This window comes from Ahaetulla prasina, chromosome 6, assembly GCF_028640845.1.
Source record: "Ahaetulla prasina isolate Xishuangbanna chromosome 6, ASM2864084v1, whole genome shotgun sequence".
NCBI classification, from domain to species: domain Eukaryota; kingdom Metazoa; phylum Chordata; class Lepidosauria; order Squamata; family Colubridae; genus Ahaetulla; species Ahaetulla prasina.
This window is the reverse complement of record NC_080544.1, coordinates 92268721-92284118: the sequence shown is the minus strand read 5'-3', so window position 1 is coordinate 92284118 and position 15398 is coordinate 92268721. Positions and strand designations below refer to the sequence as shown.

Sequence of the window (15398 nt, the reverse complement as noted above, 5' to 3'; positions counted from 1 at the left end):
ATAAAACAACCTTTGATCTCATTCCTTTCTTAATTAAGAACTTGGGAGTAATCTATGCAAACTCCACTTACAGCCAATGATAATAGAGGTATACATTTGGAACATACCAAGATGGAGAGGCTATCTTTTTTTCCCCATAGAAATTGCTGATGCTATTGAACTGTTTGACAGCATGTATTCTGAACATTTTCCCCCAAGAATAGGGGTTGAAACTCTGTCACCTTTAAACACAGCTGCCTTCTGCAAATTAACCACGTTCATGGGGATGTCATGTCACAAATCTCACCTTGACTTATTCTTCAAAGCAGGGGTGTCAAACTCACGTTGTCACAGTGACATAATGTGACATATTGGGACTTTTCCCCTCTGTGCTAAACTGGCCGTGGGTGTGGCCAGCGCATGATGCATCCGGCCCACGGGCCAGGAGTTTGACAGCCCTGAAGATAGAACAAAATGGATGGAAACCCATCAAGAAGAAAACCAATGTAGCACTAAGGAGAAATTTTCTGACAGAACAATTAATCTGTTCTGTCCCCTCCCGGTCTCAGCCACGCGAGCTGGCTAAATGAGCCAGTAATAGAGTTCACGGCTGCTATCAGTCCTGGCAGGGAATCTGCAGCTGCCTGCCAAAGTCTCCCTTTTAACTTGGGGTTGCCAGGCAACCAGGAAGTCAGCAGTCCAGGCCGAATGTTCAGCTCAATTCTCCAAGAGTCAAAGAGTTCAGCTCACTTCTCTGAGTCAAATAGTTCAGCTCAATTTTTGCTCGTCACAGAGCAGAAGAGCAGCCAGGGCTGCTTTTATACTCTGTGGGGTGTGGCTCCATGACTCAGCACTTCCTAGGCCTGCCCCACCCCTGCTTCTGTTGTTCCTGCCTCTCCTGCCTATGAAACCTAGGGTCCAGCCAGGCCTGATTGCTATTAGCCGAGTCTGGAGGCGTGGCCTGGGGGGGGAGAGTCAGGCAACAGAGGCCTCGTTATCTCCTTCACCTGGCCTGCCTCTGGCTCCTGGAGCTGAGCAAGGGAAGCCGGTGCTCCAGAGGTAAGTCCTGTTGGCCCTTCCCCCTCACTTTCCGAGTCACTTTCTGGCAGGGGGTCTGGCTTGGGGGGTGCAGACACAACATAATCAATGGAATGACTTACCTTCAGAAGTTGTGGGTGCTCCAACACTGGAGGTTTTTAAGAAGATATTAGACAACCATTTGTCTGAAAGGGTGTAGGGTTTCCTGCCTGAGCAGGGGGTTGGACTAGAAGTCTCCAAGTTTCATTCAAACTCTGTTATTCTGTTACATAAGTCACTCGATCCTGTTTTTTAGGAGAGGTGGCTCAAACATGTCCCTCTCTCTGTCGTGGCCTTTATTTTACTTCTTACGAAGAAGCAGAAAGGTATTGTAAGTATTTATAAGCTTTGTTTGAAGCATTTATATAATGTGCTACCCCTTCTGCAGGGGTCTGCAGTCCTAGACCCCTCTGGCAAATCAGCCTTTTTCTGTCTTTGGGTGGTTGGAAAAAGATTTTATTAAGAAAATCGGGCTTTTTTTAAAAAAAGCCTTCATGCGGTTAAAATATCAAAGTATTGTTTTCTCCCAAAATGCTTGAGGGGAGAGCTGCCCTATACCCACCTTTTGCAGAATGGCCCTCTATATGCCATTTTGTGGCCCTTGAACCAACAGGACTGGCTTATTCCTGGTCTAGATACTCAAAACTACTTTTTGAATATTTGTTATTGTTGAAATACAGTACAAAGCATGCTGTGTAAAAGCATTAGCAGATATTGAGGATGTGCTGTGTAAAAGCATTAGCAGATATTGAGGATGTGCTTGTTACAAGGAGCTTTTGAAAGAAGGAATGCTTAATCCAGCGTCTGGGTTTCTGATGTTTTAAAAAATTATTAAGAGGAGCATTGATCGTCTTTCCCCTGCTCAACATTGATTCTCCTAATACATACAAACTAGCATTATAAGGTCTAGACAATAAACATTAATTTATTCTTGTCCTCTGGATAAATTCATTATAAAGATAGAGATCAAGAGAAAGAGTGAAGCATTTAAGAATAAATATTGAATTAAGTAATCTTGTTTCTAAGCACTGTATCCACCTTTCACATCACTGAAGAGAGTTTAGAAGTGGAAATTATATTAGAATGTATTGTTTACAACAAATATCCATATGATTTACTCAAGCATGAATATAATATTAATATAATTTTAATTGCTGTGTTCCATATTCTTAAGCAATGGCCAGATAAATTGTGTTTTATACTATCCATATTCAGTGGTGACTTTCAGTATATTTCTAAATAATAATAGTTTATTAAATGCGTATGTCACCTGACGCCCAGTGACTCTGGGCAATCTAATTGCTTCCAGATTATTTTTTAAAAAAGAAATAAATACAAAAGTTTCAACACATTTTGGTCACCGTTGTGATTTGGAAGGCTTCTCCACAGTTTCATCTTGTGCTCCAGTTGCAAGTTTTCCTTCATTATGGGGCCTTGTTGATAGTCACTCAAGCCTTGGCCAACTTTCATTTGGACTACTAATAAAGGAGAATACATGTAGCTCAGGATTGAAATGAGGGGTTTTGTTAACACTGATGGTGTTACCTAATTTAGCTAATGAAGCATCTACAAGAAAACATCCAAGCTCAGAGAGCACCAAGGACCCCACATTTGGACTCATTTTACATGGGGCTATCTTTGACCATCACTCTGAGGTCATAAACTAGTCCAGCACATAGAACTCAGATTGTTAGGGGCAAGTTATTTATTCAAAAATGAATACCTTTTCTGTGAGAGCTGCTCAGGTTACCTTTTGGGTTTCCAGGTATGACTAAATGTGTTCGTGGTTCATGTAAATCTCTTCATAGCTTTGGCCTTGGATTATCTTCTGGAAAGTCTTCTCCCAGTGGCCTTTGTCACCTGAAGAGATCTAAGAGGAAGGACTCCCTCTGGGTCCCTGCTCTATATATGCAGGGATCCTGGAGGCCTGCCCTGTTTTTGTGGGCCCACTTTTCTGGAATAACATCTCTGCAGATGTTATTCATATTCTCCCCATTCTTGGGTTTCTATAAAACCATTGAGATCTGGCTGTTTAAGCCTTTCGAGTCTGAAGGATGGAATGAATTAATTCTTTAAGTGAATGTTAATTAGCTAACTGATATTCCCAGTTCTCAGATTTCTTTTTCTTTGTTTATTAGTTCGATTAGCAGCTGGAATTGTTTCATGAATATTATTATGGTTGTATTAAATTTTTAGTACTGAATGGACCATGTAATCACTCAGTCGTTGATTGGAGCAGCATTGTCAACCTTATAAATGTAAATAATTTGTTTATGGGAAGAGGACATCCAATTTTTTTAGTGTTGATTAATAATGTATTTGCTTTCACCTCAGTCTTAAAATATATCAAAGCAATTAGTGGATAATCCAACTGATGTATTGTATGTCTAGAATAGAATAGAATAGAATAGAATAGAATAGAATAGAATAGAATAGAATAGAATAGAATAGAATAGAATAGAATAGAATAGAATAGATTTTTTTATTGGCCAAGTGTGATTGGACACACAAGGAATTTATCTTGCTGCATACGCTCTCAGTGTACATAAAAGAAAAGATACGTTCATCAAGAATCATAAAGTACAACACTTAATGATAGTCATAGGATACAAATAAGCAATCCGGAAACAGTATCAATATAAATCATAAGGATTCAAGAAACAAAGTTACAGTCATACAGTCATAAGTGGAAGGAGATGGGTGGTGGAATGATGAGAAGATTAATAGTAGTGCAGACTTAGTAAATAATTTGACAGTGTTGAGGGAATTATTTGTTTAGCAGAGTGATGGTGTTCGGGAAAAAACTGTTCTTGTGTCTAGTTGTCTTGGTGTGCAGTGTTCTGTACCGTCGTTTTGAGGGTAGGACTTGAAACAGTTTATGTCCAGGATGTGAGGGGTCTGTAAATATTTTCTTAGCCCTCTTTTTGATTGTGCAGTATACAGGTCCTCAATGGAAGGCAGGTTGGTAGCAATTGTTTTTTCTGCAGTTCTAATTATCCTCTGAAGTCTGTGTCTTTCTTGTTGGGTTGCAGAACCAAACCAGACAGTTATAGAGGTGCAGATGACAGACTCAATAATTCCTCTGTAGAACTGTATCTGTATCTGTAGAACTGAATGAATGAGTGATTCATTCCATCAAAATTCTGGATTGTTCTGCATTTTTTAAAATGGGTCTTATCCTGGATGAATGACACAAAAACCTACGTTTATTTTTGCATACATCCTTGCCAAAGTATGATCTTAATGTGAATCTAAAATTAAAATTTAGTGCAAATTTTTATGCAAAATGATAAGCATTGAGCACCCTGTATTTTTTAGCTGAGAAATATTTCAAAGGGTAGGCGAAAGAACTCACTGAATTATGTGCTCATTTGTGCCGCAACAGACTCCGTTTTGGCAGACAAAGCCTCTGTGCTTGAAAAGATATCCATGATAGATATTTTCAGCATCCCTACGTCAAACCATGTATCAGTTTGACTTTATGGCCCTGTGGATCAAACTATTCCAGATCTTTCAACCACAGTTAATAGACTGACCAAACTTATGCCTGTACAATTCTCCGTGATATGTGAGCTTTCAGATTTAAGTCTTTGCAATAGCCCAGCCGGTCTATAGTTTTGCCTGACCTTTATTTTTATTTTTTTTAAGTTAATACTTATTTTCTGAGTTCTGGACCTGCAGGAATAAGAGCAGCAGAGTCTGTTTGATTTATCTGCAGGTGGTGGGCAATCCAGATCAGCAGGAAGACAATGTGGATGAGCAGTACCAGGAAGAGGGAGAAGAAGAGGTAAATAACCTGAAATTATGAACCCTACTTTGCAGGTTTATGGTGAGGATAATATATGGTGGTGGGTTGAATTTATGTGTCCTATTCTTCTTGGAGGAAGGGCAGCCTGAATGATGAAATTCATTACAGGAAAAAGCTGCAATAATATATTTGAGTGGAACCAGAAGCCCATATTTTTGAAGTGGCAGGTGTACAAGTCCAACAATGTAATGTTTAGTCCATAATAATGTATAGGTAATGTATAGGTAGGAGGCAGTGGCTCAGTGGCTGCTGAGCTTGTCAATCAGAAAGTTGGCAGTTCGAATCCCTAGCGCCGCATAACAGAATGAGCTCCCATTACTTGTCACAGCTTCTTCCAACCTAGCAGTTCGAAAGTAAGTAAAAAATGCAAGTAGAAAAATAGGGACCACCTTTGGTGGGAAAGTAACAGCGTTCCATGCGCCTTTGGTGTTTAGTCTTACTAGCCACATGATCACGGAGACGTCTTCAAACAGCGCTGGCTCTTCGGCTTTGAAATGGAGATGAGCACCACCCCCTAGAGTCAGGAATGACTAGCACATATGTGCAAGGGGAACCTTTACCTTTACTTTTCAGTTTCTGCAAGCAAGGACAAGGTAAAATAGTACATATCCCTAAGAAGTATTTCGTATACAGTTAGTTCTCAACTTACTACTATAATTCAGCCCAAAATTTATATTTCTAAGTGAGAAATTTGTTATTTTTGCCCTATTTTACGACCTTGCTTGCCATATTTATTAAGTGAATCACTGCAGTTGTTAAATTAGTAACACGGTTGTTAAGTGAAATCTAGTTTCTCCATTGACTTTGCTTGTCAGGAGGTCACAAAAGGAGATCACATGACTCCTGAACACTGCAAACATCATAAATGTGAGTCGGTTGCATCCGAATGTAAATCACATGACCATGAGGATGCTGCAGCTGTCATAAGTGTAAAAAGTCACTTTTTTCAGTCGTCGTAATTTTGAATGGTCATTAAATGAACTGTTGCGGACTACCTGTACTTCATAAACCTATTGCGTTAGTCTGTCCCACTCATGCTGTCAGAGGAGGAACAGGATTATAACTGCCAGAAATTTTATGACTGGGAATTCTTACAACTTTATTCCAAGATATTAAAAAGAAAATTAGTTTTTTTTCCATTCATTTGTTCAATCAATCAATCAATCAACCTCTATAACTCCCAAATCAACCAAGTGACTTACAATTCTAAAACTATAAAACAGATAAAAGCAATAAAGTAGTTAACACATCTACAAAATAAATACATACGGTGGCCAAGATAAATGTTTCCTACCCAATAGATGCAGTGTACCCAAATGGGTACTTTATCTTCTATAATCATTTTGTTCTTAAACATGTATATTTTTAATAGGCCCAAGGAGATCTACCTGAAGAGAAGAAAAGAGGGCTGGAACACAATGGTGAAGATCCATATGGTGAAAATGATGAAAATGTAAGCACTACGCAATTAAATAATGAAGGGAAGAAGATGCTACAGTGGGAAATGGACTTGGATCTAAAATGTTGTGCTTTATCCATTGAATCTCTTAACTGTTACTCTTTCTGCTTCAATAAAAGCAAACGTATTCCTACTAAAGCAAATAAGTCTTAATCAGTGTTTGGCCTGGTGAACACTTTGGAGCTCATAGCAGCTTTTCAGAACTTTTATAAACACAACAGATGCCAAATTCAACAGAATCAATGACACAGTTCTTGTGGTGGGGGAGGGAAGTGACTGCTAATTAGATTGTAGCGAAACCAGAATGAATACCAGAGATGTATGGATTACCTGTGAAGCCCTGTCACAAATCTGCATAGCATTAATAAAATGCTAACAAAAGGTCCATTATGGTGAAGCAAGCTTTTTCCAATTAGGGTTGCACTTGGCTTTTGATCAGCATCCTTTCCAAGTAGGCAGCTCAGGAGAAAGCAATAGAAAATTACTTAATTTTATTTTTTTAAGTTAATACTTATTTTCTGAGTTCTGGACCTGCAGGAATAAGAGCAGCAGAGTCTGTTTGATTTATCTGCAGGTGGTGGGCAATCCAGCTCAGCAGGAAGACAATGTGGATGAGCAGTACCAGGAAGAGGGAGAAGAAGAGGTAAATAACCTGAAATTATGAACCCTACTTTGCAGGTTTATGGTGAGGATAATATATGGTGGTGGGTTGAATTTATGTGTCCTATTCTTCTTGGAGGAAGGGCAGCCTGAATGATGAAATTCATTACAGGAAAAAGCTGCAATAATATATTTGAGTGGAACCAGAAGCCCATATTTTTGAAGTGGCAGGTGTACAAGTCCAACAATGTAATGTTTAGTCCATAATAATGTATAGGTAATGTATAGGTAGGAGGCAGTGGCTCAGTGGCTGCTGAGCTTGTCAATCAGAAAGTTGGCAGTTCGAATCCCTAGCGCCGCATAACAGAGTGAGCTCCCATTACTTGTCACAGCTTCTTCCAACCTAGCAGTTCGAAAGTAAGTAAAAAATGCAAGTAGAAAAATAGGGACCACCTTTGGTGGGAAAGTAACAGCGTTCCATGCGCCTTTGGTGTTTAGTCTTACTAGCCACATGATCACGGAGACATCTTCAGACAGCGCTGGCTCTTCGGCTTTGAAATGGAGATGAGCACCACCCCCTAGAGTCAGGAATGACTAGCACATATGTGCAAGGGGAACCTTTACCTTTACTTTTCAGTTTCTGCAAGCAAGGACAAGGTAAAATAGTACATATCCCTAAGAAGTACTTCGTATACAGTTAGTTCTCAACTTACTACTATAATTCAGCCCAAAATTTATGTTTCTAAGTGAGAAATTTGTTATTTTTGCCCTATTTTACGACCTTGCTTGCCATATTTATTAAGTGAATCACTGCAGTTGTTAAATTAGTAACACGGTTGTTAAGTGAAATCTAGTTTCTCCATTGACTTTGCTTGTCAGGAGGTCACAAAAGGAGATCACATGACTCCTGAACACTGCAAACATCATAAATGTGAGTCAGTTGCATCCGAATGTAAATCACATGACCATGAGGATGCTGCAGCTGTCATAAGTGTAAAAAGTCACTTTTTTCAGTCGTCGTAATTTTGAATGGTCATTAAATGAACTGTCGGGGACTACCTGTATTTCATAAACCTATTGCGTTAGTCTGCCCCACTCATGCTGTCAGAGGAGGAACAGGATTATAACTGCCAGAAATTTTATGACTGGGAATTCTTACAACTTTATTCCAAGATATTAAAAAGAAAATTAGTTTTTTTTCCATTCATTTGTTCAATCAATCAATCAATCAATCAATCAACCTCTATAACTTCCCAAATCAACCAAGTGACTTACAATTCTAAAACTATAAAACAGATAAAAGCAATAAAGTAGTTAACACATCTACAAAATAAATACATACGGTGGCCAAGATAAATGTTTCCTACCCAATAGATGCAGTGTACCCAAATGGGTACTTTATCTTCTATAATCATTTTGTTCTTAAACATGTATATTTTTAATAGGCCCAAGGAGATCTACCTGAAGAGAAGAAAAGAGGGCTGGAACACAATGGTGAAGATCCATATGGTGAAAATGATGAAAATGTAAGCACTACGCAATTAAATAATGAAGGGAAGAAGATGCTACAGTGGGAAATGGACTTGGATCTAAAATGTTGTGCTTTATCCATTGAATCTCTTAACTGTTACTCTTTCTGCTTCAATAAAAGCAAACGTATTCCTACTAAAGCAAATAAGTCTTAATCAGTGTTTGGCCTGGTGAACACTTTGGAGCTCATAGCAGCTTTTCAGAACTTTTATAAACACAACAGATGCCAAATTCAACAGAATCAATGACACAGTTCTTGTGGTGGGGGAGGGAAGTGACTGCTAATTAGATTGTAGTGAAATCAGAATGAATACCAGAGATGTATGGATTACCTGTGAAGCCCTGTCACAAATCTCCATAGCATTAATAAAATGCTAACAAAAGGTCCATTATGGTGAAGCAAGCTTTTTCCAATTAGGGTTGCACTTGGCTTTTGATCAGCATCCTTTCCAAGTAGGCAGCTCAGGAGAAAGCAATAGAAAATTACTTTATTTTTAAATAAAATTGACATTTATATTAATTAGGCAATAGATAACAAGATTGCATTTAATCATTTTTCTGCTGGATGGGTTGGGTGACTCCAAATGCTTAGATTATTTATTTTATTTTATTTTATTTTATTTTATTTTATTTTATTTTATTTATTTATTTATTTATTTATTTATTTATTTATTTATTTATTTATTTATTTATTTATTTATTTATTTATTTGTCAGATGAAAATTACAAATCTGAATGAGCAAAATAAAAACGATTAAAACGTGACAGGAACAATAGGAAACATTAGTGCGCTTACATACTCCCCTTAGGGACCTCTTAAATGTAGGGTGAGGTCCATGGACGTTAAGTTAAAGCTGTGAAAGTTGGTGGCTGAGACAACTCAATTGGGTAAGATTATGTAGTTTAGAAGCTGCACAGTGTGCACACTTCATTTATGACTTTCACCTTTAAAGAGCAAAAGGTGTAGGACGCTAATATCAATAGAATAGAATAGAATAGAATAGAATAGAATAGAATAGAATAGAATAGAATAGAATAGAATAGAATAGAATAGAATAGAATATGCTCTCAGTGTACATAAAAGAAAAGATACCTTCATCAAGGTACAACACTTACAACACTTAATGATAGTCATAGGGTACAAATTTAACACTTGATACAACACTTAATGATAGTCATAGGGTACAAATTTAACACTTAATGATACAACATTCAGGAAACAATCAATATCAATATCATAAGGATATATTACACCTATCCCTTTGAATTTTCTCCCATTTTCAGAAAATTATCTGGAGGGGAGGGAAGAAGTTCCATCTATTGTGCTTCAACAATTAGAATACTATAGAATTTAATCTAAATTTAAATCAGAATAGAGCTGGAAGGAACCTTGGAGGTCTTCTAGTCCAGGCCTCTCAAACTGGCGGTCCACAGGCCAGCTGAGTCACGCACTGGCCACACCCCCTGGCTTCACAAAGGCAAAAGAAAAGTCATGATATATCATGATACGTCACATGATCTGATCAAGTTTGACACACCATGTTCTAGTCCAATTTCTGCTCAAAAAGGAGGCCCTGTACCATTTCAGACAAGTGGCTGACTGGTCTCTTCTTAAAAACCTCCAGTGATGAAGCACCCACAACCTCTAAAGGCAAGCTCTTCCACTGGTTAATTTCCTCATATTGTTAGGACGTTTCTCCTTAATTCCAGGTTGCTTCTCTCCTTGATTAGTTTCAATCCATTATATTTCCAGTTATAAAATGTATTAGTTTTACTTCCCAAAAGTGTATCCTTCTCTCTATTTTGTTTTGTGTTTTTTTTTCAGTCTGTGTTTTGAAATCGTCTCTCTCTTTTATCAATTTTGGATATCCAGGCTGAAGAAAAGATAAGCGAAGGAGTTGATCAGGAGGAAGACATTCAGGAAGGGAAGCAACAGAAAGAAGGACATGATGAAAACTATGAAGAAGAGGAAGAGGAAGAAGAGGAAGAAGGTGCTCCTGTTGCAGATAAAAGCCGCAGACGAGGGGAAATGTAATTCTGGGATTGTTTTCCTGACATTACGCGGAAAAAAAAGGGACGAGGGCAAGAGCAAAACTGTGTAGATTCTAGAGAAAAAAAAAGATGAGCCTTTAAACAAATGAATATATTATATTTTTTTTATTGGATTTTTTTGTGCATTTATATGAACACAGTATTTTTAGGTTGCATTCTTAATATAAGTTTTATGGGACAAAAATAGTATAGGAAAAGTATTCTTTTTTCTTTTTTTCTTAATTTTTTAATGATTTTTTTTAAAAAAAAGAGTACCTGTTTTTGTTTGGCATTGCCCAAATAGTGAGAAGCCAAGGTATTCTTTAAGCCAACGATAAAACTAGTGCCTGAGCTTGAAGCTTGAGGAAGGGCTGACTGCTCCCAAATCTCAATTTGTTCACTTCTATGAGCCTGCTGGTTGCTGACTTGCCCTGTGATCATTTTGGTTAGAATCAGAGGTCGTATTCAGCCGGTTTGTACGAACCATTGGTGGAAATTTGGCCAAGGTCACTGAACTGGTAGCGATGGCTAGCTGGCCACGCTCCCAAACCAGTCGACCGGTCGCCGCTCACTCACCCCACCCGCCATGATCATTGCTGCCATGTTCTTCGCACACACGCATCCCATTGCCTTGCAAGTCCAATGGGATGCGCAAGCACAAAGAACATGGCAACGAACAGCAGCTTTTTCTGTGACCTCCAGTACTTTTTGGCAGCCTGCAGCCTGCAGCCAGTTGCCGCAGCCGCAAAGCGTTTCTCAAAGAGGCTTTTTTGCCAGCCGCTTTCCAGCAGCAGCAGCTGGCTGGGGGCCGCTGAAAACGCCGATCAGCTTGCCTTCCAGCTGCCACAGAAGGTAAGCAGCCAGAACAAAGAGGCGGTGGTGGGGGAGGAAGCAGGCCTAGGGCCAGGGCCGTTAAAGGAGGGGAAACGGGGGCGACTGGCAAAGGGAGGCAGGGATAGATTGGAGGAAATTCTAAAAATTTTCCTACCTTTTCTGGTGGGCATGGCTAGGTGGGAGGGTGTCATGTGACTGAGTGGGCGTGAGTAGGCCAATTATAATAGGCCAACTATTATCCTTCTTCCATCCTTATGACCTTCCTAGTGGTTGGCCATCGTATGACACAGAACACAAGTCTAGATGGTTGTTTGTTCTGATCCAGCAGGGTAACTTTTATGTTTGTCCTGCCTTACATGCCCTAGTTCTTTCTTCAGGTGTGTTAGGATTGCAACTGGGTAGAAATTTTGGGACTTACAGCCATAACTCAACTAGATGGTATGAAGCTGAAAAAGCTGCCTTAACCCAAGATTGGTTGTCATCCATTGATGAATATAAAATGTTCTTAGTTTTTCATTGACTTTGTTTTCATTTTCTATGAAAGCTCACATTTGAAAACTATGGGAATTGCTTCTGAGTGGACCTGGGTACATTTTTACTATTAGAGACTCCCATTTTGTCTACTTTAAAAGGTGATGTGTATATGTGACTCTCTTCTTCCTCTGGTTTATTTGCAGTCAATCATACTTGGTTTTCACCATTGCCTAATTTATAAAAAGTGACACTGGACTAACTTTTAGATCTTTAAGGTTTTTTAAAAAGAGTACCTGTTTTTGTTTGGCATTGCCCAAATAGTGAGAAGCCAAGGTATTCTTTAAGCCAACGATAAAACTAGTGCCTGAGCTTGAAGCTTGAGGAAGGGCTGACTGCTCCCAAATCTCAATTTGTTCACTTCTATGAGCCTGCTGGTTGCTGACTTGCCCTGTGATCATTTTGGTTAGAATTAGAGGTCGTATTCAGCCGGTTTGTACGAACCATTGGTGGAAATTTGGCCAAGGTCACTGAACTGGTAGCGATGGCTAGCTGGCCACGCTCCCAAACCAGTCGACCGGTCGCCGCTCACTCACCCCACCCGCCATGATCATTGCTGCCATGTTCTTCGCACACACGCATCCCATTGCCTTGCAGGTCCAATGGGATGTGCATGCACAAAGAACATGGCGGCAACAGCAGCAGCTTTTTCTGTGACCTCCAGTACTTTTCGATGGCCTGTGGCCAGCCGCCGTAGCCACAAAGTCGCTCTCAAAGAGGCTTCTTTGCCAGCCACTTTCCAGCAGCAGCAGCTGGCTGGGGGCCGCTGAAAACTCCGATCAGCTTGCCTTCCAGCTGCCACAGAAGGTAAGCAGCCAGAACAAAGAGGCGGTGGTGGGGGAGGAAGCAGGCCTAGGGCCAGGAGGGGAAACGGGGGCGACTGGCAAAGGGAGGCAGGGATAGATTGGAGGAAATTCTAAAAATTTTCCTACCTTTTCTGGTGGGCATGGCTAGGTGGGGGTGTGTCATGTGACTGAGTGGGCGTGAGTAGGCCAATTATAATAGGCCAACTATTATCCTTCTTCCATCCTTATGACCTTCCTAGTGGTTGGCCATCGTATGACACAGAACACAAGTCTAGATGGTTGTTTGTTCTGATCCAGCAGGGTAACTTTTATGTTTGTCCTGCCTTACATGCCCTAGTTCTTTCTTCAGGTGTGTTAGGATTGCAACTGGGTAGAAATTTTGGGACTTACAGCCATAACTCAACTAGATGGTATGAAGCTGAAAAAGCTGCCTTAACCCAAGATTGGTTGTCATCCATTGATGAATATAAAATGTTCTTAGTTTTTCATTGACTTTGTTTTCATTTTCTATGAAAGCTCACATTTGAAAACTATGGGAATTGCTTCTGAGTGGACCTGGGTACATTTTTACTATTAGAGACTCCCATTTTGTCTACTTTAAAAGGTGATGTGTATATGTGACTCTCTTCTTCCTCTGGTTTATTTGCAGTCAATCATACTTGGTTTTCACCATTGCCTAATTTATAAAAAGTGACACTGGACTAACTTTTAGATCTTTAAGGTTTTTTTTAAAAAAATAGCATTCTCTCAAGGCTTTTTTATCACAATGGTTTTCACAAGGGTCTGAAAACCTTCACCTTGCTTATATCAATTCAGAGTACAGGAAGTACTTTATGCATACAAAAAGCTAGTGTGTTGGGATTAATAGAGTAGTACAGGATTGGAAGTATATTTATATTTTTCCTCGTTGAGTATCTTGGTCCAAAAGTCCAGATGGCTGTTCTTTATTGCACTGGATTTTAGCCCAGATTTGTTAGCCCTGTCACCCATCTAGCATCTGAAACAGTACAGCGTAGACACGAGTTAATCACTTAGTTTAGTCACGGAAAACTTTTACTCTGGTGTCTAATATACCATATGTTCTCTCTATTCTACTCTACAAAGCTCCCCTTGCACACCCCTTCCATTATCCATGCCCCCTATTTTTAATGCAGTCTGTCTTGTTTCATTTAAATTTAAGGGGATGTTTCTAGTAATCATACTCACAAGAGAATCAGATATTGTTTCCCCAGATATTCTGGTCTTAAATGGACTTTTTCCATATCTCTGTTTTGGGGCAACTGTGAAACATTAAAAAAGGAACATGTGGATAGCTAGAGGGAGCCTTTGGCCAACTCTCTTGCTTTATCCATTCTTGTATTTCTGATGTCAAGTTCTTTATAGCTTCCAAAATGATCTTGGAGCAACTGTATTGTCCCTTAGTATTGGGAAACAGAGGCAATTTCTTTTGCATCTGCTCATCTTTGGAACTAAAGTATGAGAATTGACTAGTCGGTGTCACAATCGGTAAACAGAATGAAGTTTTCAAATACTCATAGCCATTCCAGTCTTCTTCAAATATTAATCACTTGCTTTGATTAATCAATAGTGCTTACCTCATGCACTTGCTGATGGAATAATCAATATACAGTACATTAATATGTGCATGCACAGAGGGTAATAGTGCCTGCACCACCTGATAAGGGTCACAAATGCTGTGCAACCACCTAAGAAGTAAAAGATTGCTCCCAAACTCAATATACTATGAACTCCAACTTAGTAACATACTCTATGCAGAGCCTTTGTCCTCCTATGCCACAGAGCCTTGATGAAGATCCCACCCCAAAAGTCATTTTCCTCACTATAATTCTCCACCTTATCTTTTGCACAAAAGAGTGAACTTCTTTCAGATATACACACATTGGGGAAAATTCTCAAGTTCAAGGTTTATTCCAGGTTTCTGCTCACATCCAATACTGTCAGGTATGTTAACCTTATATATTGATTTCATTATGTTTATACTGGCCTTCAGCCTGTATTGGTCTCTGGTGCTTCCCCCCCCCCCACACCTTATTACAGTGCACTGGGAATAAGGGGATATTTGTGATGTTTGTAACTCGCAGTATATGCACATATACACATACGCACACCTACCTATATCCTTGGAGATTTCAATTATTTATGGTGGCCTCAGAATTCCCCATCTTAGCATGGTTGTTGCTGAGAAGAGTTTGAATCAAAAGGTTGAGAAGATTCCTTCATGCACAGGCCAATTGGACATCTTGTGGAATAGTGTTTCTCAAACGTGGCAGCTTGAAAATGTGTGAACTTCAACTCCCAGAATTCCCCAGGCAGTTGAAGAATTGAAGTTCATGCATCTTCAAGTTGCCAAAGGATAGGAAACAATGTTCCATAATGTTTTTCAGAAGCACAAAACATTCTTCAAATCAGGGGTGAAATTCCATTTTATTTCTATCGCAGGAAAGAAAAAAATAATAATCCAATGCTTGAGAATCTTTTCCCATTTTTTTCTTTTAAGATACACCACAACCACCATAATGGAAAATTTCTTTTAATCTTTTTATATGAATGTAATATAATTCATTTTGTACTAACCTCACGGTAATTTACTTTTGTAAATGTTTTGAACCATATCTTTATACATTTTTAAAAGGATTTTGTGTTAAACATGGCATCCAATTGTATATGTATAACAATACAAATCTGAGTTTACTAATTAAACAAAATTATCTTACAGGTGGTG

The 15398-nt window shown here is 39.2% G+C and overlaps 1 protein-coding gene across 3 annotated transcripts in view; it reads left to right on the top strand.

Annotated features, from left to right (window-relative positions):
- Positions 1-11114, top strand: part of GOLIM4 (golgi integral membrane protein 4) — a 73651-nt gene extending 62537 nt beyond the window's left edge. For 2 of the 3 annotated variants that reach the window (XM_058188591.1, XM_058188588.1), the window contains 3 exons: positions 6898-6966; positions 8369-8449; positions 10327-11114. In XM_058188591.1, coding sequence (XP_058044574.1) covers positions 6898-6966; positions 8369-8449; positions 10327-10488 — 312 coding nt within the window. In that variant the 3' untranslated portion in view covers positions 10489-11114. Of the gene's footprint in view, positions 1-4774; positions 4844-6236; positions 6492-6897; positions 6967-8368; positions 8450-10326 lie in introns of those variants that run through there. The other variant, XM_058188589.1, reaches the window with a different exon arrangement.
- The last annotated feature ends 4284 nt before the right edge of the window (positions 11115-15398 follow it).